The following is a 26,299-nucleotide window of genomic DNA, read 5'->3' as shown; positions in this document are numbered from 1 at the left end:
CTCCGCTACGATGGCGGAATCCGAGGTGAACATGGCGCTTACGGCACTCATAGTGGCCACCATTGCCCTTTTGATTGCTACGGGCCAGCCTTTACAGCAGACGTTTGGTACCGCTGATGGTTATTCGGCGGTGTCAGTCATGTGTAATTGGTCCCTATGCGACCAAAACTCGCCTTCGATGGAGATGGAATGATTTTCGATTTGAGAAGAGGTACACAGCCCCACTGATGACCCTTGATTACATGGCCAACTGGCGCTATGAACGGACGGAGTCCTTGCAAAAAGCATCCGAAGTTGTTGGAGCCGAGGAACACATGTTCAGGACCCCGAATCTCGACACACACGATCGGGTGAGCTGGCTGAGGCTTCTGGGAGACCTCCAGGATATTGGGAGCCGATGGACCGCGAATGACTGGCGTGCGAAGTACGATGGGCCCGCTACTCGGAGTCAGGAGAGGTCCTGGGATTTCGTGCCTCCGGACATTGTCAAACCTCTTGCCTCGAGCACTGTTGGAGCAATAACTGTGTTAGCCCACAGGCTTGGGTTGCGCTGGGTTGATTTCCGACCAAACAAGGGAATAGTGCGTGCAGAGGGGCAGGGAAAGAACTTGACGTCTACAATGGTGAGAGGCGTTGGTATGGTTTTCCAATACACCAGCATTATTGCAAGTATTGGATCGAAGCAAAAGATATATTCCCATGTGGGTTGGGAAATGGACTTACGAAGGAATTCGGCACTTTGTATCTGCGCACCAGCTGAGGGCATTTCGTAGAGATCAGCGGAAGTTGTTTCAGGGTTACGATCTCATGAGGATGGCCGAGGTTGATCTGCGATTGATGATGACATAGCCGAGAATTCCAGAAAGAGACTGGCGAAGGTGAACAGGAGGCCTAGACCCGGGGGAAGGGGCCTGGATACATGAGAAGGGTTGATCGTTTGGCGTTTGAGCTCGAAACAAGACTCTACCGGTTTTGGATGAGAGTCGCGTGGCAATTCAGAGAGGTGTGTGAGATATTTATGCAAAGCATGTTGAGCTTGATTCACATGGGTAGATGAAGCAAGTCCTGTGTGGCGTGACAGGAACGGGACAGGATACTTTGCGATACTCTTGTACGAAATAGATTCGTGAGAGAGGACGTGCAACCTACGTGATCGCACATCCTGTTTGTGAACAAAACCTCATCTGCCTCAGCTTGCTGCAATGTTGAGCGAACCGACCTCGTAGCGCTGCGATAACGCACTGCTCTTGCTCGTCTTGACTAGACTCTTTCCGGAGCAACTGTTGTATGCATGGCAAACAGGGCGCGGCTTGGTTGCGCTGATTGGATGTCAGATAAAGTGGATGTAATGAACACGGCCCAATCCAAGGGCTGATAATATTCCGAGCATATGCAACTCTCCGCAAGAACACCAGGTCAAGTGTCTTGGGGTTCGTCGCATGCTCGGATCGGCGATGACTGCCGGTATCGAGCTTCGGGAACAGCTCCGTGTCTCAGCAACGAGGGAATTGGGAATTAAGACGGCGAACCTATGGCCGTAACGAGACGAAGGGTAAGACAAAGCTTACGCTCCACACGAATCGTATGTTTTTGCGGCGGGCGGGAAGCTGACGCGATAAGTAACCGTCGCTGGTAGCTCCATTTCGTCCAGGTGCGGGGGAAGCGCCAACCTCTCCAATTCCGCTGAGATCTGAGCGCGACCCTCTCTCCGTTCGCAGTCGAAACGCACCCGGCAACGAGGCACGGCGGGGGGTCGAGATTGAGAGACAAGACACACGCAACACTTGACGTAATCGGACGGAGCGGAGAAGGCAGAGGGAGCAGGATCAACAAGGAAGGGAAAAGCTGAGCTGAGGAGCTTGGGCCGCAGCCGCCCGCACCGCACCGCTCCTCGCTCCTCGCGACATCTGCCCCCTCCTCGCGCCACCACTCTCCTCTTTTCCCACTCCATTGTTTTCCTTCCCAATTTTCGCCCTGCACCTCTCCCCCATCAATTCATCCTACAAACACACGCGATCCTCGCACTTCTTCCGCAATGCCTCCCAAAAAGCGCGCCGCCGCCACGGCGGCCGCAGCTAGCAACGCCGCTGCTCCCGCAAACACGACGCGAACGCGCGCAACCCGCGCCGGCGCCGCAACCAATGACGACCAGGAGCAATCCGCACCCGCGCCCGCGCCAGCGCCCGCCGCCACAAACAAGCGCGGCGCGAAGAAGCAGCAGAAGAAAGACGACGACGATGCTGCTGCCGTCGCCGACGAGCAGACCGCGCCCGCACCCACCACCAAGCGCGGCGCCAAGAAGCAGAAGAAAGATGAAGATGCCGCCGCTGAAGAGGCGCGTGTTACCGTCGCTGCCGAGGCGCCGAAGGCCAAGGGCCGCGGCCGCGGTCGTGCGCCCAAGCAGCATGCCAAAGGCGACGCCGGCGCCGAGGAAGACGTCGCGTCGAGCGCGCAGCTGAATGAGGAGCTGAAGGATGCTGCTGAAGACGCGGTGGCCCAGCAAGATGAGGAGCCGGTTGCGCCGGCGGCGAAGAAGAGGGGAAGGCCGGCGAAGAAGGGTGCTGCCGCCGCCGCCCCCGTTCCTGACGTCGCTGAACCGGAACCGGAAGTGGTGCAGGAGAAGGAGGAGGAGAAGGAGGCGCCGAAGAAGCGGGGTAGGGGTAAGGCTGCTGCGAAGAAGGATGTGGAGGAGCCGGCTGCTGAGGATGGTGCTGCTGCCACCACTGCGGACGAGGCGCCGAAGAAGCGTGGAAGGGGTGCGCCGAAGAAGGTTGCGGATAAGGAAAAGGAGGTTGAGGAACAGCCTGCGGTACCGGCGCCTGCTAAGAGGGGAAGGAAGGCGGCAGCACCCGTTGAAGAGCCTGCTGCTGTTGCTGAGCCGGTCAAGAAGGGAAGAGGGAAGGCGGCTGCGGCGAAAGAAGCGGAAGCACAACCTGAGGAGAAGGCGGCGGAACCCCCGAAGAAGCGTGGAAGGCCGGCCGCGGCTAAGCCGGCCCAGGAGGAGGAGCCGACTGAGGAGATGCCTATCGAGGAGCCCAAGCAACCGAAGAAGCGCGGCCGACCTGCCGCAAAGGCGCCTGAGGACAAGGCTGAAGAGAAGCCTGTTGAGGAGGAGGCGCCGGAGCCTCCCAAGAAGCGTGGAAGGGCAGCTGCCAAGGAGAAGCAGACTGAAGAGCTCCCACAACAAACTGAAGAGGTCTTGGAGCCGCCGAAGAAGCGAGGACGGGCAGCTGCGAAGGATAAGGGAATCGAGGAAGCTTCTGAGCCGCCGAAGAAACGCGGTCGCCCTGCCAAGAACGTGGAAGAGAAGACAGATACACCGGCCGATGAGGCTCCAAAGAAGCGTGGAAGGTCTGCCAAGGTCCCTGAAGAGGCCGCGACTGAAGAGCCAAGTGAGCCGCCGAAGAAGAGGGGCAGGCCCGCCAAAGAGAAGAGCTTGGAGAAGCCCACCGAAGAGCCCGCTGAGACACCCGCGGAAGCACCCGCCGAGGCACCAAAGAAGCGTGGACGTGGCCCGGCCAAGGCGAAGGCAGAAGAGCCCTCTGAGGTTGTTGAGGCACCGAAAGGCCGCGGCAAAGCTGCAAAGAAGGACGAGTCGGCCCAGGAAGCGCCAGCTGCCAAAAAGTCCAAGGCAAAGGATACGCCGAAGGAGATAGACGCTGCTCCCAAGCCTCGTGGACGTCCGTCGAAGAGCTCCACTCCTGCAGAGCCAAAAGCCGAGGAGCCCAAGAAGGGAACCAAGCGTGGCCAACCAGCGAAGGATCCTGTAGAGCAAACAGAAGAGCCTGCTCCCAAACGCCGTGGTCGTCCTCCGAAGGCAGAGGCGGAGGCAGCACCGGAAGAAGAGGAAGCCAAGCCTGCCAAAAAGACAGCGAAGCCAAAGAAAGGCGAGGCCAAAGCTGATGTAACCGAAGAGTCTGCCAAGAGCAAGAAGCCAGCAAAGGCGGCTGCACCCAAGAAAGCAGCTGGGTCAGAGAAACCCACTGGGACGGCTGGAATCGAGCGGGATCCGGCCAATGGACTTGCCTACTGGCTTTTGAAGGCCGAACCTGAGTCTCGCATCGAAAATGGCAAGGACGTCAAGTTCTCCATCGACGACCTCGCTGCTGCTAGCAAGCCCGAGCCTTGGGACGGGGTTCGCAACCACGTTGCCAAAAACCATATGCTCGCCATGAAGAAAGGTGATCTAGCCTTCTTTTATCACTCGAACTGCAAGACGCCTGGCATCGTTGGCATCATGGAGATCGCCGAGGAAGCTACTCCTGACGAGAGCGCGTTCGACTCCACACATCCGTACTATGACCCGAAGTCGAAAAAGGAGAAGCCCACATGGTACTGTGTGAAGGTTGCTTTCCACCGCAAGTTCGCGTCTCCGGAGACCGTCACTCTCGATAAACTGAAGGCGCTTTCCAAAGGTGGCCAGCCACTGGAAAACATGCAAATGTTCAAGCAGAGCCGCCTCAGCGTGGCCAACGTTCGCCCTGCTGAATGGTACCATATCCTTGGCGTTGCCGGCGAGGTTTCGGATGAGGACCACGCTGTCCCGCAAAAGGCAACCGAGCCCGTTCCTGACACGACTGACGGTGCTGAAGCGCCTATCGACGGAGCTGCCGATGCCCAGAACGACGCAGCGAGCGATGCCAGTGAGCCGGACGAGCCCAAGTCTGACGATGACGAACTCGGACTCACCATTGGCACACCCAAGGGCGCCGCCGCCCTACTTGGAGCAGCCAACGATGACATCCCCGAAGATGAGAGTACCGTCATCACTCGTGAGACCACGACCATTCAGAAGCCGGATGGCCAAACTCTGAAGACAAGCGTTCTTGAGACTGCCACCGTCGTGGAGCCTGTGGCAGATGCGTCTGTAAACGGCGGCCCAGTTGTCCCAGCCGCTCCCGAATCTACAACTCCCATGGCATCTCCCCCGCAAACCATCCATCGCCTGCCGTCCCGCGCGAGCTCGCGTGGTGGCTCCCTCCAGCCACACTCATCCAAGAGCCAGCGTCACGGCTCGCGCGCTCCTTCGGTCCGCAGCCCGTCCGCCCAGCCTGCGGCCGAGACGATTTCCGAAGTCATTGGCGATGCGTCTAGCGGCGCCGTCATCGAGACCACCACCACCGCGGTTGAGGAGAACGGCAACACTGTCACTGAGAAGATCGTCGACACGATCACCGCCCCGGCCATCCCCGATGGACCCCCGGCTGCCGAAAACACCGGTCCCGCGCCGGCGGTGCAGCCGCTCGTTCTCGAGCCTCCGGTCGTTCAGCCCGCGGACGCTGCGTTGGCAGAGGCGGTGGCGCCGGTCGTAGAGGTCCCTATGGATCCGTCTGCGCAGCCTGTGGTGCCCGTTGCGAATATGAGCGTGCCGATGGTTCCGTTGGAGGCTCCGGCTCCTATGGCGCCGATGTTTGGTGGCGATGGGGGTGAGAATGAGCACCATTAGGACTTGGAAAGCCGACAGATGGCTGCGTGGATGGTGACGAGTTTTATCTTTTTTTCGTGAATCGTCACGATGAGAGCGGGACTCTGTGCAGGGAGTGAGATCTGCTGATGGAATTGGCTACTGTAATGGTGGCTGGATGGTTTATCTTTTTTTTCTTCTTTTTGCTATGGAATCAGGAAGGGTTATGGGATAAAGAAATGCGTGAAAAGGCTTATGACTGTAGGGCGTATAGGGATTCTTCATAGGTACACGGTCAATGGATGATTACTGCGGAACTGCATGGATTTGCTATATTGGTTCGATTTTGGACGCGACTCGGCTTGCTGATCGACCCTGGATGCATATGGTTAGCTGGACCCCTGGGTGCACTACAGAATTCGTAGCTTTACGAGGCATCATTTCCTAGCAATGTCGCGTAGAGTCGGCAGACCCTGAAAGAGGTGACGCCGAGACTACCCGGCGATCCGGGGTCCGTTGCATCATAGCGTTGGGGTTCGGCGGAGCTCTGACCCTCAAAATATTCCGAACAGCTTTCCACAACTCGAGCCCCCCATCGTCCGCGCGGCTTCCCTCATCACCGCCTCCCCTTCCTCCCTTGTCCGTCACATCCATCTCTTCCAGCGCCATTCCCATCGGCCCATCCTCCACGAACAAACCTCACCCCCAGCCATGGACGCCGCCCTCGATACGGTGCGCACCGCGCTCCAACCCGTCACCCACAACCTGCCGGGCCCGATCCACGACCTGGGCCTCTCGCTGCTGGGGCCGAAATGCTACCAGAAGCTGATCCGCGACATCGACCCGGTCGCGCACCCGGAGTGCCTCAAGCTCGCCATCAGCAAGGGGCTGGGCATCGGCATCATCGGGGCGTCGTCGATCGTCAAGGTGCCGCAGCTGGTGAAGCTGGTGCGGTCGCAGAGCGCCGAGGGCGTGTCGTTCCTGGCGTACGCGCTCGAGACGGCGGCGTACCTGATCGGGCTGGCGTACAACGCGCGCTCGGGTTTTCCCTTCTCGACGTACGGCGAGACGGCCCTGATCGCGGTGCAGAACGTCGCGATTGCGGCGCTGGTCCTGCACTTCAAGGGTAGGGATGCTGGTGCTGCCGCTTGGGTGGCGGGTTTGGCGGCTGCTGGCTATGCCTTGTTTGATAAGGGTATTGTGGATGCGAAGACGCTGGCGACGCTGCAGGCGGCCGGCGGCGTGTTGAGCATTGCGAGTAAGGCGCCGCAGATTGTCGAGGTGTATCGGCAGGGTGGGACGGGGCAGTTGAGCGCGTTCGCGGTGAGTTTTTTTTTTTCCCCTCCTCATTCCCCATGTTGCTGTTTGCGTGGCTGTCGTGAAAAGACGGGGATGCTGATGCGTTTTTCTGGCGTGAACAGGTCTTCAACTACCTCCTCGGCTCGCTCTCGCGCATCTTCACCACCATGCAGGAGGTCGGCGACCAGCTCATCCTGTTCGGCTTCGTCGCGGGCTTCCTGCTCAACGCCGTCCTCGCCATCCAGATGATCTACTACTGGAACGCACCCGCGAGTCGCGGTGGAAAGAGCAAGAGCAAGGGCAAGGGCAAGAAGAAGGCGACGGAGAAGCCGGTTCAGGCCAAGGAGAAGGACAGTGGGAAGCCGCTCGCTACGTCGACATCGGCGAGCAAGGCGAAGAGCCCGAGCACTCGCCGTAGGGGTTAGTGGCATCACACCGTAGCGAGTTTGGTGTAGAGATGTTGAAATCAAAGCGTTCTTGGGTGGTGTGGACTTGTTTATCTGTTTGCTTGGTATTCGTGCGTGATTGTATGTCACTGAGCCTCTGCAGTAGGTACTCGTGCGGTTTCTAGCTCGCCATTGCTGGACCGCCAACACTGATCATCTTGGTAGCAACGTGACGCTTGAATCTACACGCAGCACGGCCCCGTGGCACCGGCTTGGAGCTGCTGTCACCTACGTCATGGCCATTCGAGAAAATTTATAAGCAGTTTACTTCAATCCGCCACCCCACCTACCTACTCCGACGTCGCCGACGATGACGATGGAATGAAAGCGTCCGATCAGGCCATTGTTGCGCTCTCAGCCCGATTGTATTGCATCACCTATCCGCTACGCTCACACCCTTCCACTGCACTCACCCATCCGCTACCGCCCTGGATTCACGTTTGATTATCCCAACAACCAATTTGTTGCTGCCGGAGAATCTAAAGGAGTGTGCCTCGCAGCTTTTAGCTACACTGGTCGCCAGGACTCCAAGCACCCGCAGCAGTGGGTAATGCTGAGAATTGTTGTTCAATTTGGCTACGAAAGGCTGAGGTGCTTTGATACAATTCAAGTGGTGCTGCTGACTTGAGACAAGCCGTTCAGTATACCTTCCAACTCGCAGATGACGAACTTGTAGAAAGCTGCCTGCAAGGAAACACTGTTCAAGTCGCAGTCATTGACGGAAAAGTCACACGTAAGACAGCGAGACACCACCCTCCCGTAGCGAGGTCCGAGCATTCTTCCAGCAACGGTATTGGAGTTCAGTCTGTGTGCCTCGAGGAACTCCGCGACTTCTGGATCGTTCACGTTGCCTGCCGCTGAGGTGGGTACAAGTAGACTACCGAGCGCTAGCTCAAGCATGATGATTCCAAGTGCGTAAATCTGATAGTTTTTGACGCAGTTGAATATTTGTTTCCCTGCTGGAGGCGATCCTGAGCTTGACGCATTTTGTTGGTGGGATGCGGTGACGTGAGGGATTGCTCTTTGATCGATGTCCGGTGATTGAGTGGTGACGAAGCGGATGTCGTCGCTTGTCCACCGCTCCTTCTCTTTCAACCAGGGAGAGTCGTAGAGCCGGAGTAGTGAGAGTGCCAAGACGTAGGCTATCTTTACTCGCTCGTACGGGTACGTAATCAGCTCGGTGAGATGGTTGCCTGTGCAGTTCTGGGACAAGACATGAGCCAGAGAGCAGGATATGTCCTCGAAATGGCTTGTGCAACCGGAAACGTGGACTCCAAAAGGGGTTGAGCTGTGAGATACATGGCTTGAAAAGTGCTCGTGGCATTCGTACACTTCGTGTACCGACCAGCCAAGCGATTGTAGGCTCTGGCATACGTTTTTGATGCATTGGCGCGCCTCAAAATCTGTAGTGCTCGCTTTGCCTTTGGCTATCTGCTTAGTTGAGCCACCTTGAGTGACGATGGTCCCGGCAACAGCGGATTTGGCGCTGCCATTCTCCGTGTTTGCTTGCTGTTGGCTTGGCCCCTCGGGGGAAGCATACCAGCATTTGGACAGCGGTCCGCCGTGGAAGATGACACCACAATCTCTGGGGGTCTGCCTCAAGATTCCCGCTGAACCTTCATTGAGTGTGCACCGCAGCGCCAACTCAACATCGTGGGCTGGGCATCCGCAGTCCGCCCAGACAGCGGAAAGCGCCCGGTATATTTTGGTGTAGCTGTCCCGGATGACCTTTGTATCCTCAATCGGCGGCTTAGGGAGGGCAAGTGCAGGTCGCGCATATTTGCGCCGCTTCTTTGCTTGGTAGACAAACTTTCCGAGATAGCGATTCGCGTCTGCAGAATCCTGCAGGAGCTCCTCAACCTTGCTTTTCTTTGAGAAAGCCCATCTTGTTTTTGAGACCTGGACGGCGCAGGTTTGGGAGAAGCGGTGATATGGCGAAGATGTTGAGGGTGACGTAACGGAAGTAGTGGCCTGTGGGAAAGAAGCTTATAAGTCCGATTGCGGCAACCGCGGGGTAGGGTAGCGCCTACCGGTTCCTCAAGCCCGATCGTCCGCAACGTCAACAACACTTCATCCAGTGTTCCCCGAATCACCTTCACATTCCTCCTGACAGCTTCGCACAAGTTCAAGTCGCCGTCCAGCACCATCCCGAGGCTATTCTGGATGTCTTTGTCTGACCAGGATGCGTGCTCCGGGTCATCGAGCATGGCGCTTACAACGTTGCCATCTATGGAGTAGGAGAGTAGGGTTCGGATCGACGCTTGAAAGAGATCCGCTTCATTGGCATACTTGAGGCGGAGCCTGACACCCTGGATGCGATAGCGACGGAAGTCCGCGAAGAAGGCCCCCAGCTCGGTGTACGACTTCAACGCGATCGGAATAACACCCAGAACAAGTCCAGCAACCTCGAATCCAGACATGGCAGCGGGCTTGTGGGACTGCTGTGATACGAATGTTGCAAGTGTCAGCCTCGTTGAATTGAGGCCGAGGGTTCACCACTCGCTTACTTATCAAGACTGGGGCCTATGGCTTCGAAGCGGGGTCAGGCTGAGATTTCTGCCATGCATAAGCTCCGTAGCCTCACGCTTCCGTCAAACACCACCTTTCCCTCAGCGCCGGCGGAGTGATCAAGACCGCAGCTAGCATTCATCAGCAATGGATGATGGCTCAGACGCGAAGCCGGCAGTCGCTGGTCTCTCCAAGGCGATTCAGCACGCTTTGGAAACGTTCGAGCCGATTCTCCGGGATGCAGACTTGCAACATACGTACCATCGAAATGCTCAGCGCTACGTTCTTTGGACAGTGGATCACAGAGCTGTTGAAGGTTCTTTGGATATACTGCTAAAGGGCGAGCCTGAAATGCAGCATGCCATTGCTTCGCTCCTCATCAGTCTTGGCCAGTTCATCTTGAATATCTGTATTAACCCCCCTCTCCTCCCGTCAGTTTCCATTTACTGATTGTACACAAGTCTCCCCCGCAAGGACAGTGGACGAGAACCGGCCTGAACCGAGTTCTGTTGAGCTTCCAGATGACCCAGAACGGCCAGAGTTGAAGCAGCTGTCTCTACGCCGATCTCAACAGCGATGGCTGTACAATATGGAGCGGGGCAAAGTAATGGCTTTGGAATGGGTTGCATGGTATCTTGCCAAAGCCCTGCGGAGCTGGCCTGATTGTCAGGATTTGGTGATTGATGCAGAGGTGCTGGAAGAAAATTACGGTCCTACATCCCGACCCGTATCTTCCCCACCACAGAAGGGAAAGATACCACTGATTCTGCCGGATGAAGAATTTGAAGAGGATCTAATGGGCGTCGAAGTCACCATCGATCAGTTGTACGATCTTGTTCCTTCCCTTCAGTGGATCAGATCCCCGAGTCCCGCCAGTGACCTGGCAAGTCAACAGTCGATCAACATCTACACTGGAACGGCAGAGCTTCACGATCAGATTTGCTGTACTTTTCCGGAACTTTCGACTCAGCTTGCCCATGTCTTGAGTAAAGCATACCGTCGCGATCGGTCGATACTTCAACGCGAGGAAGAGCAAGAAAATGAGGATGCCATCACCGACGATTATGTCGAGCTACCTCCAGGTTTCCCAGAATATCCCGGTGCAAATCATGAAAATGGCACGGAAGTGATTTGTGCAGTGTGCCATCGGCACGTCACCATAGCAACGAGATCACAATGGAGGTATGTAAAATATCCGCAAGTTCTAGAAAAGAGCGAGCTAACAAAGTGGCAGGCGGCACATTCTCCAAGACCTCCGGCCTTATGTTTGCATACATCCGGATTGTAATGTGAGACCGCCAACATTCGCAAGCTTTTCCTGCTTCCAGCGCCACACAATCGGCCACTACACTATCCAAAAATGGTATTGCAGATTGGGGTGCGAGATCAGGTTCGACGCTGAGGCTCAGCTGGCTGATCATCTCCACACTACGCATGAAATTGTGGAAAGCCAAAGTTGCGTCGATATTGCTAACCTCTGGCAAGAGAGTGAGTTTGTAGAGAATAATGAAGACGCTTGCCCATTTTGTTGTGCAAGCGTCTCTGAGGATCATGAAGAGTACATCCAACATATTGGACAACATATGGTTGAGATCTCTCTTTGGTCAAGCGAATCGACAATCGAGGACGTTGAAGCACCAGCACGGATGGTATCCAGAAGTTCGGGCCAGCAGGACGCGATTCCCAAGTCTCCAACTTCTGACACAAAGTCACTCCTCGACGATCTGAGCTTGAATTTGTTCCATGCGGTCAAACGAGACTTTCAACCAGAGTCGGCTAGTAGGAACGATATACCGCCAATCCGACACGATGTAGCTCGGATACGAAAAAGGCAAGGCGTTTCTGTTGGCCTGCCGAGTATCTCGACACAACCACGAACCGTAGCAGAAATAAAGCCCATGTCATGGGAGGAATACGTCCAGAACAAGGGTGCACCGACTCCTCCAGTGCACTACGCCATTGAGTTGCTGATGGAGGACCCTGTCATTCGCGATGTCCGTGATCACTCAATGCCGCCACGACCGAAGAAGGGTCGAATACAGTCAAAGAGAGACAAGCGGGGAAAAGGAGCCTCAAAACCTAAGGATACCTCCCCTTCAGGAGAGCCTGAGATGAAACAGCTACCGGAGAGGATTCGCATTCACTCCTCATACCTCAACCAACTATTGGCGAGCGTCTCTGGTGGGCAGCTCAGTCAGCCGCCGGACGCCCCCCTCGTGATGCGCAGGCCTTTCAAATTCCTCCTTTACGAGGAAGAAACACTCAGGCAACATGTATCTGAGCTGGAAGAGACTGTCAGTGAGCCTGGTGATCAGGCCGAAGCTGGAGAAACTTCCTCGGCAGACGAACTCACTTTGTCCTGTCTTCTACTGGAATTTTTGGACTTGTACGTGAAGCCAACTCAGCAACAAGTCATTCAGAAACAATCAGTCTACTTTCATGAGCTTTGGTTCCTCTACCAGCCTGGCCAACTTCTCTACAGTCGGGCCAAAAATTATCCGCAAAGAGTCTGGAAGGTTGTCCAGGTCACCGGTGGCAACAGGTTCCTTCGGAGATACGAGCCGGATGACGACGCAATTGAATACAAACATTCCAAGACGGATACTTTTGGTCCTTTGTCTCTGGACTGCTTTTTTCTCGCTTTTGATGGAGTTGGCTTCCAGCCAGCGTACCGCAGACTTGAAATTTCTCACTTCCACGGCTTTCGCGACATGAGTGATCTTCAAGTAATTCCCCTGGAAGTCGCGGAACTACGGGAACTCATCAACAAAGAAGACCTTCTCCTCCCCAGAGAATGGTACCTAGAGTGTCTTGACGGCTCTTATATGTTCTATCGCGGCTGGACCGTTGACAAAGACTCCCTTGGAACTCAACTTGTATCTGCCGAATCACATCCCATTCTGCCGGAGAGCATAGAGAGCGAGGTGATGATTGACCTCCGAAGGGCTTTCAGGCTTAACCCCCAATGGATTCCAGAACTCGCCATTCTGCCTGAGCATCAGGCGAATACACGAGAGTTTGAAGGACACTACACATGGAAGCCAGAACCTATCGCAGAAGACATTCACTGGGATATTCTACGAAAAGAAGACGTTGTTGAGATGATGAACCACCAAGGAAAGGACGACGCATGGGCACGCTGCGAAATCAGTGGAGAAGATTTGTTCCTGCTTCCCGCAAGAGCACCGGCATTCGTGTTTAGTTCTCGAAGCTGGAGTATTTGGCCCCTACCCTGCCGCTCATATGCACTACTTACAGTTGAATAGGCTACCTGCATCTAAACTTCGATGAGAAAGGATCCGGCCTACGGAATGAGCTGACGAAAGTGAAACCCAACTCACGCCCGTGGGACGAATTAGCATTGCCATATGGCCACAAAGTCATGATCCAAGCTCTTGTTCACTCATACTTCGACATTGACGAGGGTATGAATCTTCTGAGAGCTCGAGACAAAGGTATGATTTTACTCTCAAAAACCGATAATTGAATCGGCTTCTTACACGACACTCAGGTCAAGGGTTCGATATCCTCCTTCACGGCATTCCGGGCGTGGGAAAGACCTCTACAGCTGAATTTGTCGCATGTCATTTGGGGAAACCGCTTCTATCGATAACTCCAGGTAGTCCCCAACATCAGATTAGCGCGGGCTGAGTAGCTGACGTTGGATAACCACAGGTGACCTGGGCCTGGACCCTGTCCAGGCAGAGGCTAACATGCTGAGGTATTTCGATCTGGCCCAGGCGTGGGACTGCATCCTTCTACTCGACGAAGCGGATGTCTTCCTAGCATCAAGGAGAGCTGGCGACCTCCAAGGAAACGCACTTGTGTCAGGTATGTAGGGGTCACAGCGAGTACTATTATTGCATCTGACCGAGCTCCATAGTCTTCTTGAGATTACTCGAATACTACAGAGGAGTCCTATTCATGACAACAAATAGAGTGGGTTCTATCGACGAAGCTTTCAAGTCGCGGATCCAAATGTCCCTTTACTATCCTCCTCTTACTTCCGACCAAACAATGCGAATCTGGAAAATCCAGATACGAAACGCACAAGAAAATCACAGAGGCATGATCGAAGATGAAGAAGGTCTCATGAACGCTGCGCACCAAATCTGGAAGGACCAAGGTTCCAGTAAGCGGTGGAATGGCCGAGAAATTCACAACGCCTTCGCTGCTGCAATTTCGTTGGCCCGATTCAACAAGAAGCCATTGGTGCCTGAACATCTGACAACAGTCGCGGATGCCTCGGCCGTTTTTGATGAATATCTGTGGAAAGTGCATTCATCGTCAGATTCACAGATTATGCGCAGGCAGATGATACGGGCGGACGATTTCGAGCCTCGCCGCTTAGCATCGATGCCAGAGGAGTACAGCAGACTCTATGATCCTCACATGATGCCAGGTGCGTCAAGTCTCCCGCGGATGAGCGCGCAGCGAGCACAAGCGGGCGATCCCGATGCCAGCAGCTCTCCATTGACTGGGGATGACACGTACAACAACCAATATCCTCACGAACATCGCGAGCTGCCAGTTGCAACAAGTTCACAACGGATTCACGCGCAACGAGCACGGATGGAAGACTTCAATCCTGGCGGTTATCCCCCGATACGAAATGATTCGCACTACAGCCAATATCGTCACGAACAAGCCTCAGGCCAGCACCAGCCTTTCTTTTCTAGGCCTCCTTCAGGTCAATTCCATCCATCTCAGTCAATGATTACTTCAGGCCAATACCAGCCATCTTATCCCACGGCTACTCCAGGACATCCAATATCCGCTGCTCTGGGTCCGTCATATTACCCACAGCAACCTTACCAAAATACGCACTGGACGCCGCAGCAACACCCAGTGCACACTGCGCAACCGGCTCCAATGCAGTACGGATGGAGTACGGCAGGGCCCCGGATGCCGCCGTCGCCACAGTCCCAGCCACCTACGACAGTGACGTCTTCTATGTCTGCTCAGAATACATATCCTTACCAGTAACCACGGTGACGAAACAAACTCAGGCTACGTGGTCGTCTCATACCGTCTCGGTCGATGGCCCACGACGGCCGGAGCCTAGAACTCGTCCATAGTGTGTCTGCTGTGCTTTCACCGGGGTTTCAGCTTCGACGAATGATACTTCCATCACGGCAGGAATCGAAGCAACCGGGCATGGTACGGTAATGCTTGAACAGTTAGTTGAGTATGAAGCGAGAAGCCAGATTGCAGGGTTCTGCTCGCCATGTCGGAGGAATTGGGATGTTCGATTTATGGTTATTCCAGGGAACACCTTTCGTCTTCTCGTTTGTCTTTGGTCTATTGGAGGATGAATGAGTTTCACGAAGTGCCAGGATTTCAATAAGTTTCGATATAGCACGCCGTTTTCAGAGTTGCCTCTCAAGGCACGGTCGTGCCAATTTCCAAATGGAAACATCTTTCGCTTCCTTCGCAGTAGCGAACCTTTTTTTTCCCAGAAGTGTTTGTACGAGTTTGAAGATCGTATCTGCATCCGAACATTGGCTTCGACTGCCTCCTTCCTCGATCGCCTCCTCCGCCACCTTTATTGTTGTAGTCCGTACGTACCACTAGCTCACTCATTTCAGCGGAACTCGTTTCCTTCGCCGCCATGACCTTCGCCGCCGCACGCTCGTTGCCTTAGCCGTTACACACCCAGTGCCTCCGGCGCCGCTTCGCACTACTTCCCTCCCCGATTGCGGCAACCGCGGGGTGACGGGAAGCAGCGACACCGCGCTCGGTGGTCGCGTCGCGTCACGTGTGTCTTAACTGAGAAGCAGCAACGCCAGCGCTCTTGCCCGCCGTCTCAACTGAGAAGCAGCAACACCAGCGCTCTTGCCTGCGCAAATGTTGATGCGCTGCTATATCTTCGCGACCTGCCGCCCATGATGAACGTTTCCTCATCATCCTCCCACACCTCACCCACCTCCTCCACATCATCCGCATCAGCATCCTGGGGCAATCTCTTCGGCCTGGTGCCGATCCCTGTCGCGGTGAACGCCGTCCCCACAAGCTGAAGCACAGGGAGCCCACACCTCACCCACATACTCCATATCATCCGCATCTGAGATTTTTTTACGTGGCGGTCTTGACTGCACTGGACAAAGACCTTTCGATGTCGGCCATGCCGACGGACGAGCTTCTCGACAAGCTCGCCGAGATGGTAAGCCGCCGCTGTCATGTCTGACGTCCGATGATGCTGTACTAACCAATCTTCAGTTGGCACCGACCTTGGAGGAGAAGGAGCGGAACATCACTGATAGGAAGAAGCGTCCCCAGCTGCATCTCTCGGCTCTCGCCCGGTTCGGGCTTACTGCTCGCAGGACTGGTGGCGGCTCTGGCAACAAGGCTGGGGCTTCGGAGGCTGAAGGTGGTCTTCGTGATGGTGGCAGTGGTGACGCTGGTGGTGCTGGTGGTGCTGGGAGTTCGTCTGCTTAAGGATCAGTGGTCTCTTCTTGAAGAGAAGATGATGTGGCGCTGTGTTTGTTGTTGAGATTTCGACCAAGTTGCTCAGGAATGAATGAAACAGTTGCTCAGTAATGAATGAAACAATCGCTTATTCGGGCTATTCCTTCGTGTACCACGTTTTGAAACAACTGTTTATCTCCGCCCCTCTATTCCGGATTTGGGGTAGAATTACGCAGAACACTCGTTTCTCTCGCGTATGGGGTTTTGCGTCAACAAGGGGTTTTGCGTCAAGCCAATGGAGTGTTATTGATCTGACTCCGTTACTTATCGAAACCCCATACGCGACGTTATTCTGCCAGCTGGCCGGCGACGCCAGCGTAGCAGTGAAGTAGCGTGGGCACTGAGATACGAGTTGTGCACAGGAGGTAATGTAATAATGAGCGAGGAGGTTGTATTGTCTTGGAGGTGGCAGGGAGCGAGAAGGTTGTGTTGTCTTGGAGCTGGGCAGTATGGCGAAGGCCGGGCCGGTCGCAATTTTCTGAGATGGCTCTTGTCCTTGAGAGGGACCGAGGGTGGAGATAGTCCTGTGTGTGCTGCTGCAGATGGCAAAGGCTGAGCGGGCTGGTATTTCGATCAACTCCGACTCCGATGAAATTGCTTAAGTAGCTCAATGAACTGTCAGTAATGCAATAAGTTTCGATATCGAACGCCGTTTTCAGAGTTACCTCTCAAGGCAGGATTCCGAGGTATTTACCAAGAGAACTATATTCTTGCTCCCTCTACAGAACAACGGACGCGGCATTTCGACACCGGTGAAGATGCAAATGATATCCTCGGGCCCTGGTGTATTAAATAGACGTCCAGAATGATAATCGTCTCAGCCGTAATCAAGGTACTTCCCCCTGCAAAAGCCCCCCAATAGTTCGATATAGCCTCGCGAAGTTCGAACTTCCCGCGGAGCGACTGCGTGGTTACCGCGGAGATCATTGTTCCTCTGCCAAGATCTATGCGAACAGGCAGATGGTGGTACAAGTAGGTTCTTCTTTCCCCCTTCCCCCGTCTCCTCCGGGCTGTATCCTGCTTCCTTGCTTTTCACTCGAACCGTATCGCAGGCCTGCTGATGTCCTCATAGCTGCATAACGGGGACCTGTGGTGAGCTTTCGGAAGCTCGCGGGGTCGATGAACCGAAGCTGCCAGTAAAGCGTCATCGCCGGCTCCTCGCCCGCCCCGACGATAGCCGCCGCACCATCGAGCACAGTGTTTGGCACTAATGCGGTCCATCTTCAAACAAGTCAGTTTCTTCCACCCCTTCCAACGCAACCGGCAAACCCCATCCACCGACCGACCAAATGGGGAGAAAAAAGAAAAGAGAAACTCACCCGCAGAGCCCCAACTCAAACCCCTCAAACATCCAATCAAAAAAACCCCACTCAAACCCATCCCTCAACACCCCTCCCTCACCCCCTCGCCCCACCCAGCGCAAACCAACTCCCCACCCCACCACCACGCCAATGCTGCCCACCCCTATGCCCGCCCTCATACGCCGCACCACCACCAACACCGTCATGCCCCCCACCAGCCCCCCCTCCACGACCACCGCCTCCCCCCTCCCCCCTCAACACCATCATCGCCCTGTACGACGTGTACAGGATCAGCGCGACGGCGAGGACGGCGATGCTGCCCCACACGGCGACGAGGGCGAAGACGCGGCAGAAGCGGTGAACGGGGCTGTAGCGGTACTGGCGGCGCGCGAGGTGGGCGGACGGGGCGGGTGGCCGCTCCTCGCCGCCGCCGAAGGGCTCGAGTTCGACGTCGATGGCCGCGGCGGTGGAGGTGGAGAAGGCGTTGAAGGCGTTTTGGTGGTGGTGGTAGTAGGGGGGTGGCGAGGGGGATGGGGATGGGGAGGAGGACTGGTGGTTTTGGAAGGGGGAGCGGGAGCGCGGGGAGGAGGAGATGGGGGAGAGGAGGGGGTGGTATTTGGTTGTTGGTGTTGTGGACATTGTTGTTGTTTTTGTTGTTGTTGTTGTTGTTGTTGTTGGGGGTAGGAGTGGTAGAGATGAGAGGAACTGTGTTTTCTTTTTTGTTTGGGTTTTGTCGAGTCGGTGGTGTCGGGGGGATGGTGGTGATGATAAACGATGGAGTTGAGAGAGCGGTGGAGTGGTTAGGGTCAGGCGAAGCTTTTAGTAGCTCGCGCGTGAGGTGGTCAGCCCGAGGCTCTCGTCGACCACTCGGACGAAATGGCGAGCAGTCACGACTCAGCAGAAACATTGGCTCCCAATGGGACGGATGCGGGACGATTGATGCACATACGACGATTGGTAGAGGGCGGGGTGTTGACGCAAATGGCGTTGGTCCGGGCCAGGGACTAGAAAAGCTTCAGCTCGGGAGCGATGGCGTTGGCGCCATGACGCCCCCGCGGTGTCCGCGGGCGGCGTCCGTCGTCTCAAGCGCTTGATACAAATGGCTCGATTGGACGCCTAGCCGCGGGGGCTGCACAGTGATTCGACGACGGGCGCCGAGAAATCGCGCAACAACACGAACTTAATCGCGGAGACCGGTGCGGGGTGTGGGCCGAGGGACAACAGAGAGATAAATACGTTCGATCGACGGATGCGTTCGTGTTAGTTGAGGCTGTGTACCAAACCACGCCCTCGAGCAGCTGGGCGTTTCGGGGCCAGCTCCTCCCTGTCCCTAACCGGCCGGCCGCCCCCTTTGGATTCATGACGCAACAGGGGACACTAGCTGTGCGACACAGAGTGAACGGCATGCTCGAGCAAGGCACGTTGTCGCGAATTCTTGTCGAGCACCTTGCTTTCCATGATCTGCAGCCCCCAAATAAACGAACGTTCCGCGATTCGCCGCATGGCATTTCTTGCAATTGCCATCGCGAGGAGCATCGAAATGCTTCGCGAAATGCCGAGGGATGCTGGTTCCCAAAAGACTACATATTCCAGGCAACCCGTGTTAACCGAGCATCGATATTTCCTTCCCTTCCTTCCTATGTACATCCACCTTTGGGTCGATGGCGATCGTCAACATCCCTTCATCATCTCGAAATTTGCAAATTTGTGCTTCTCAACACCCCACGGTTCGCCTCAAGGCCGCAAGCACAAGGCAGACAAGGCAGACAAGCGGCCGATCGCTCCTGGAACATTTCTCTGCGAGTACATGCAGGGTTGCCCAGGCTTGTAGCGTGTCCCTAAAGTCCGGCTGGAACGAAAAGAGCGCAGCATCCACTCGAAACCCTGGTGCGTCAGACTATCATCGTGCGACATTTTACTGTACTGTTCGGCATCAACATTTCGGAGCCCGCCGAGGAGAAACATGTGATCCGGTGCAAGCTACCCACATTGCATGCCTTTACACGCAAGTATTGCTTCCAGTTCTACTCGGCCCCTTGTTTACCACCACCGAAAACTGCCGAATGGTTTCGGCAGCTAAAGAGTCCCAACTCATTCGGGTCCGAGGTGTGGAGCTTTCCTCCCATCACCAGCGAACTGGAAAGAGTGGGTTGGTCCAAAGAAATATTACTTATTTCTTCACCATCCCAGTGGTCATTACTTACAAGTTCCACCCTTTAGCAAGAAGTGGTGATATGGCAAATTACGTTATGGTGACTTCTTAACTAAGTCTCCCGACTGATTGAATTTTCCGCACTCAGTCATCTGTTGAAAGCGGTACAGCGGGTAGATCTTATTCTTAGGCGGTTGAATAATGTCCGGACATAGATGTGAGTTTCCAACGCGGACAAATGCATCCAGAGATTGGCTTCAACTACTCGCGGATGAAGAACGTAGCATCATCTGTGGTGCTTAGAAGGCTAGAGTGTTCTGTACTCTACTATCACGGCCTAACGTCTGAACCGAAGTGTTCCGTGGCTCTGGGGCATGGAACGTTGAGACTAGAAGAATAGTAATGGCCTTGGTAGAAAGGTGGGAAGACCCCAAGTAACCTGTGATGCAAAGGTTTGGCTTGTCACTGAGAGCGGAACCACATGAACCACGACTGCATAAAATTAAAAGTAATAATTGTGTAGAATTAAGACAAGTGAGGAGAAAGATGTGTAGTGAAAAAGAACAAATTGTGGAGGAAGAAAGGAGAAAAATGATATCGAAACTTTAATAAACAATGCATTCAAAGTAAGCACGTGAAGAGATCTTGTAATTCGTTGATGTTCACATTGAAGCTGAATCTCTTAAAGCTCTCTATAATAATGCTACTATCACTCACCTCAACCACAGCCACAGCCAAATACCAACGAACGCGAACCCCACAAAGAACCTTGCCAGCGAAGCATCGCAGCTCCTCCTACACCAGCGCCCTACAGCTGCCCTCCATCTGGAACTACGACCCCTTCGTTGCTGGAATCCCATAGCTGGATGCATATCCGTGGGATTCCCGGCTTCAACATCCTCCTCCTGGTCATTAAATTCGTCTTCATCTACATCCCTGTAAGCCGGGAGTCTGCTGAGATCGTCGTCGTGAAAGTCGTCATCGCTGTCGGTGCCGCGCTGCTCCTGTGCAATGACGTCGCTGTAGGACGGCGGATGGCCGACCTTGAAATGCTGCTTCTGCTAAGGACGCCAAGGAGACGAGGGGTTAGCTGTCATTTATTTCATTTTTTCCTGACTACTTGTGCAGGAATCAAAAGGAAAAGAAGGATGAGTGGTAAGCGAATTATTTAAAGGACTAACGGCAAGTAAGGAGAAAAGGGACGAGGAGAAAAAAAAAAAAAGTAAAGGAACAGGGTTTCGCCGTGTGGCTAGCTGTAGGCGAGCGCCACAGGTAGTACACACGCGGTCCCGGGGTTCGTGTGGCATGGAGGCGGCTGGGAATGCGGGCAGGTTTGTGCAAGGCCGGTCCAGCATGGGGCTAGATCGGACGAGGTGGAAATGGGGAGGGAAATAGTATTGGAAAAGCTCACGCTCGGCATATTTAAGAGTGGATGGCGCAAAAGTGGTACGGTACGAGGAGATTTAATGTCTCCGGTGGGTTAAGGCCGTCGTGTTTGGCGGTGGGGTTGATGGAGAGTGGCGCTCGCGGGCGTACAATAGTGAGTGCGTGGCGGACGGCAGAGCGATGCGCAGACGGGACGAGGCAATGACGTGTTGTCGCCGGCGCGGGAGTACGGGCGGCAAGGGCAAGGCAAAGGGAAGCAGATAAGCGCCCAGGCGGCAATAGGTATATCGTGTGGTTTTACGGCGATGCAAGCTTTCGAGGCGTGCAACAGCACCACAGGCGCCGCATTGTGGCACGTTGCCGCCGGGATGGGGCTGGATGGGCGCAGGCAGCAGCAAGGCTGAGCGCTTTGGAGGAAGGCACAGCGCAGAAACATAAAACATGCACCGAACCTAGGCTGTGCCTGCCTTCGACCGAGCCAACCATCGCCGGCCGGCAGCAGCGATCCAACACACTGCCGCCGTGCGCAACGACATACAATGCCGTAGTCCACGCAGCTTATTCTTAGCCCGCCCAACCGCTTCCCTGCCCGCTGCTGCTTCCCACCGTGCCGTGCGCGCGCGCCTGACTCACACGCCAAAACGACGCGAAAGCCAAAAGAAAGTGGAAAACCGCACATCTCTCTCACGACTCATCGCTGCCGACTGCCTAACACGTCGCGTGCCTTTCCGCCGGACCAGGCATGCAAGTCGCGCGTCGATCCCACGCGACACGCATACCTACCCACCGCGTCTCCCGTCACGCAGACACATGCATCCTTGCTCTGCGGTAGCGTCGCCTGCAACCACCAGCTCCCTCCCTCCCTTGGACAGCGAACCCCGGTCTTGCCCTCTTACTCATCGCAACATGTGTTGAACCCAGGGGCGGCCGGTCCGGTACGTGGTCGACGTCGGCTTAACACGCACAACCCTTCTTATCACCCTCCTTATTCGACGCCCCTTCCCCGCGCAGCCGGTACGTACCATATGCAGAACTAGCAACCCGCCCGTCCCATCGCCAGCCGCTGCTGCACAAGCGACCCCCAAACATCTAGACAGACAGAACCCTCCCGTTTCCCGTGATGACCGCTGTCGTGAGACCAGACCCTTCTGTGGACGCGCCATGCACGTAAATGCAGTCAGTCAAACATGCGCGTCGGTATACATGGTACATACATACACATGCAATGCACGATCCCCAAACCAACCCAAACCCTCCGCCTCCTCCTCCCCCATCAGGGTCTCTCCGAAACATTTGTTTTGCCACTGTTCGCCCCCGCCCTCCACCACACAGTACGCGCGCTTCATCCGGTTTGATCCTCTTGAAACTTGAAACCTCGCCTCACCACCCTGTCGCGCTCGCTGCCGCCGGCGCCCCCCTTTTGCCCGTCCTCGGACATTTGCATGTGGGTGTGAGTGATTTGATCATGCAGAAAGGTGAAGGAGATTGCAGACAAAAGCTACGGCTAATTATGTCCTCCATCTACCACTAAAACTACTACATGGTTTGCGCCGCCGCCGCCGCCTAAGTTCGCCCGCCCGCCAACGCCGCGCCAACGCCACGCCAACGCCACGCCAATGCCCACTGTGCCGCCGTGTCGGGATCAACGAGACGGGCGAGGCGGCGCGTGTCGACAGGCGAGATTCGTAACTGTGTGAGATAGATGAACGGCAGCTCTAATGCACCTCCTCCTCCCCATGTCGACTGCCGGCTGCGCTGGCTGCAAGGGACGGAAGTTATGGTTGCCGTAAATAGAAAACGAGAAGGAATATCGAAAAAGAAGATAGAGAACGGCGCTGCAGTAGTCATCTACCAGTGCATGGCTGAAATGATAATGGTGGTATATGACGTGCCCAAAAATAGGGGCAAAAATGATGAACCGAAGATCATGCCGTCACTCCCTCAACGTTCTGAACAGAAAGCAAAAAAGTAACGGAACGGTGCGCGCGACGTGGGGAGCGAAAAAATTGATGAGCATTATATGTTTTCTACGGTGTTGTTTCTGTCGTTTTTTTCTTCGTTTTTTTTTGGTTGGGGGTAAAGTTGGTGTTTCTGTTGCCAGCCAAAGCCCAAACAAAAGATTTGCGGAAAAGATAAGAAGCATGAAGGAAAGAAAAGGACGATGATGCTCAGTCTCGGATCTGCTCAAGCCCTGCCTGTTCAATCTGATGTATGAGCCAACTCCCCCCTTTTTCGGTTCTTTCCTGGCTGTGCTGTAGCGGAAAACAGTCTGACTTCGAGTACCTTTTGCTTTTGTCGTATGCGTGAAGCAGTGACCGACCTTTCCCATCGCGCGCAAAACAATCAGCGGGGTAAAAAGGAAAATCCAGAAAAGATGAGAAACAAGAAGGGTATCTCTACGCCCACCGGGATGGAGAGGATCTTCCGGCTGCCGTCGACCTCGCCCGCCAGAATCGCAATTTCAATCCTCCACGGGACAAAAAAAGAACATCTCACAAACGGGCCCCAGCATTGAATCCAACCCTTTTGAATTTCTAATCCAAAAGGGACGGACTAAGTCTAGGAAACCGCCGACCATATCCATCCCCAATACTATGCTTCTACCCCTTCCACCGCCCTTCGCCCCCTGGTGCTGTTCCATCTTTAAACTGTCCCAAGAACAAAAGAAATGCTGAAGATCAAGAGCAAAACTAGCAGAATGACGAAAGACAGATGACGCTTGCAATGCAATAGTTAAATGGAGCAAGGGTAAAAGGGCAACGCTATGACGCTCATACATAGGTCTTTGGTACAAGAAAGAGAAGAGATGCGACAGGCCGGGACAGAGATGCGCCTATCATGTCGCTATCTTTCCGTCGTCGATCCTGCCAACGCCATTCAGTCAGCTATTGAACTAACCGCGGCTGGAGGTATTGTTGGTAGCCGTACTGAGGTTGGTTCTGTTGCTGCTGAGGAGCCTCCTGCGGCGCCGATGTGGGAGTGACCGGGTACAGTCTCGGAAGCACGTTCTTCGCGTAGCTGGTACCGAACTCATTGTCAGGGGTGATCGGCGGCGTCAGGCAACCGTGCTGCATGATAGCATCGTATTGGCTCTTCTGGGGCGTCGACGGGGTGAGGTAGCCGTCGGCATCGGGCTTCTGGTTCTCAAGCGCAGGCGGCGTGGGAGGCGTGATGTTGCGGCGGGCGATCTGTGCTTGACGTTGAAGGAATTCCTCGACAGTAGTAGACACCGCAGACAGGTGCATCGACGCATACTTCCTTGAAAGAACCTGCGAGGGCTGGTAGAGGTGGTTGGAAAGGTTGAGCACGACGACCGGGTCGTAAGTACCAGCCCATTCGGATTGGCGAGCCTGCGAGCGGCCGAGCACGCACCTGGCCAGGGCCAGGGCAGAACGCGCAAGAACCGAGGGGCGGACCGACACGAATTCCTTGTGGAAGAGGGCGATCTCACTGATGTACCAGGCCATGTGCTCAACCTCGGCATCGTAGGTGACCTCGGACAGAGCGAGCTGCAGGAACGAGTCCACAGTGGGGTGGCCGATGACCCAGTTGAGCGTCTGAAGAACGTGCCACTCCATCTGCGTGAACATCTCATCGTCGTATAGCGAGCAGCACATCGACTTCAGCTCCCGAACGGTAGGCACACGCTCCTTGCGGTCGCCATACTTGGCAGCGATGAGGAGGGCAGCGCACCCAACAAGCTGGTAGTGGCGCTTGTAGACAACGCGGCGGGAGCAGTAGCGGTCGAGGAGGTTGACGGCCAGGAACAGGGTCTCGGGGAGAAGCTGGAAGGCGGCGTGGGCCTCGACGAGGAAGTCGAGGAGGTAGGGCCTCATGAACCACTGGATCTCGGTCTGGATGTCAATAGAGTTGACGTCAGGCATCGTCTCGGCCTGAAAGGGTGAAGTGGGTCAGCAGAAATCCAGAAAGCAGTGCGGTGAAGCCGCCTCACCTCCATGTGCTCCATGTGGTCCAGGATATCCTCTTGATATTCCTCTGCCGTCATCCTCGAAAGCTCATCGGCCAGAGCACGCTGCTGCATCCTAGCCACTGCGCGAGCACGTTCCCTTGCCTCGGCACGCATGGCGTATAGTCCATCATCCTCCTCGACGAAATAGCTGTCGCAGTTGCCGTAGCGGGGGTGAGACGACTGGTTGTAGGCCATGTTGGGTGAGGTTGTGGTGATGTGGAAAGAGTGGACGTCTGTTCTCCTGGATAGACTGGAAGACCGTGCACGCAACTGGCGGTGACGGTAGAGAGGGTAAAGTCCGGGAAGAGACTGGGATTAGAGAGTGGCTGCCTTGGCGTAGGCGTGGTAGTGAATGAAATTAGTTGGTGTACGGCGAGAGAAGGTGTCCAGAGTTCCGGTCGGAGGTCTGTGGAGAGACCTTAGAGCGGATATAGGAGGGGGGTCCTTCAAATGACGCCTGGAACGTGCGGGGCGATCGGTTAGCGATGCGACAGGTTATGTAAGGCCGAGATTGTCCATACCTTATGGATTAGATTATTAGTTTAAGGAGTGTACTGTAGAGACTAGAAGAAATGAAGAGCGATGGTTAAAACACCAGCGACGATGGAGTCCCTTGCAAGTGGCATTCAGTGTCGGAATGAGCAGGCGATCGGATCTTTGTCTTTGAAAGGGCCAAGCTCGCCACAGGGGTATTCTCAGGAGGCAGAACACGAGTTAACGAGTCCGCCGAAGGGTGGGGGATCTGGCACGCTCGTCAAGGAGTCTGGGGAATGTGGAAAATTCCCGTCGAACAGCCCACGAGTCTAGAGCAAGGGGCACCAATCAGCAACGCTCTTTTTCCGCCAATACTCCACGGCAGCCGCCGGAAGACGAACCGTTCAATGCTTCGACCGGATGAGCAGTCGATGCTTTGGGGGTCGAGAGCCTGCCTTGCTGGGCTGGAGCCGCGGCAAAGGACAGATCAAGAGAGGAGGGTTGAGTGAGGTTCTGTGGGATGAAACGGTCAGCCCATGTCTCGCTCGTGCAAAAACGAATGTGGATGGATGACGCGTGTAGCCAGGCGCGGCCGGTGAAGCCGTCGTTCCTCCGCGGGCGATCCTCAGCGTGGGGAAGTTTAAGCTTCGCAGGAGACGAGATTCGGCTGCACCTGGTTCTTGGACCGAGGGTTACGCAGGAATGACCGAGACGAACGAGACCACCTCCAAGACAAGTCAAGCCAGGGAAGCGCATAAGAAGCCGCCACGGCGCCCTCAAGAAATTCTTGAACGCAGGGCCGTGAGATTCCTGAACGCGCCGGCAGGGGCTGTGTCGAGATAAAAACCTGTGCCAATGCTGAGACAAGCCGCCGCCCAGCCTGGGGCGGAT

General features: G+C 55.2%; 5 protein-coding genes across 5 annotated transcripts; 3 read left to right on the top strand and 2 right to left on the bottom strand.

Annotated features, from left to right (window-relative positions):
• Nucleotides 1-2,035: 2,035 nt before the first annotated feature.
• SLS55_009611 (uncharacterized protein) lies at nt 2,036-5,446 on the top strand (the record flags this gene model as incomplete). Its single annotated transcript, XM_066781008.1, has 1 exon — nt 2,036-5,446. The coding sequence occupies one exon, from the start codon at nt 2,036-2,038 to the stop codon at nt 5,444-5,446; it is 3,411 nt and encodes a 1,136-aa protein (XP_066628954.1).
• Nucleotides 5,447-6,115: 669 nt separating this feature from the next.
• SLS55_009610 (uncharacterized protein) lies at nt 6,116-7,128 on the top strand (the record flags this gene model as incomplete). The annotated part of the gene is made up of 2 exons (XM_066781007.1): nt 6,116-6,727; nt 6,826-7,128. 2 exons carry the CDS (start codon nt 6,116-6,118, stop codon nt 7,126-7,128), a joined length of 915 nt encoding a protein of 304 aa, XP_066628953.1.
• A 627-nt stretch (nt 7,129-7,755) lies between these two features.
• Nucleotides 7,756-9,569, bottom strand: SLS55_009609 (uncharacterized protein; the record flags this gene model as incomplete). The annotated part of the gene is made up of 3 exons (XM_066781006.1): nt 7,756-8,352; nt 8,524-9,018; nt 9,243-9,569. 3 exons carry the CDS (start codon nt 9,567-9,569, stop codon nt 7,756-7,758), a joined length of 1,419 nt encoding a protein of 472 aa, XP_066628952.1.
• Nucleotides 9,570-11,555: 1,986 nt separating this feature from the next.
• On the top strand, nt 11,556-16,095 carry SLS55_009608 (uncharacterized protein; the record flags this gene model as incomplete). Its single annotated transcript, XM_066781005.1, has 6 exons — nt 11,556-12,873; nt 12,924-13,112; nt 13,333-13,488; nt 13,541-14,251; nt 15,765-15,820; nt 15,877-16,095. The coding sequence occupies 6 exons, from the start codon at nt 11,556-11,558 to the stop codon at nt 16,093-16,095; spliced, it is 2,649 nt and encodes an 882-aa protein (XP_066628951.1).
• Nucleotides 16,096-23,849: 7,754 nt separating this feature from the next.
• Nucleotides 23,850-25,129, bottom strand: SLS55_009607 (uncharacterized protein; the record flags this gene model as incomplete). The annotated part of the gene is made up of 2 exons (XM_066781004.1): nt 23,850-24,857; nt 24,917-25,129. 2 exons carry the CDS (start codon nt 25,127-25,129, stop codon nt 23,850-23,852), a joined length of 1,221 nt encoding a protein of 406 aa, XP_066628950.1.
• Between the last annotated feature and the right edge of the window lie 1,170 nt (nt 25,130-26,299).

Source organism: Diplodia seriata (genome assembly GCF_021436955.1).
Source record: "Diplodia seriata strain FDS-637 chromosome Unknown scaffold_10, whole genome shotgun sequence".
NCBI lineage: Eukaryota > Fungi > Ascomycota > Dothideomycetes > Botryosphaeriales > Botryosphaeriaceae > Diplodia > Diplodia seriata.
This window is presented reverse-complemented; position numbering and strand designations above follow the sequence as displayed.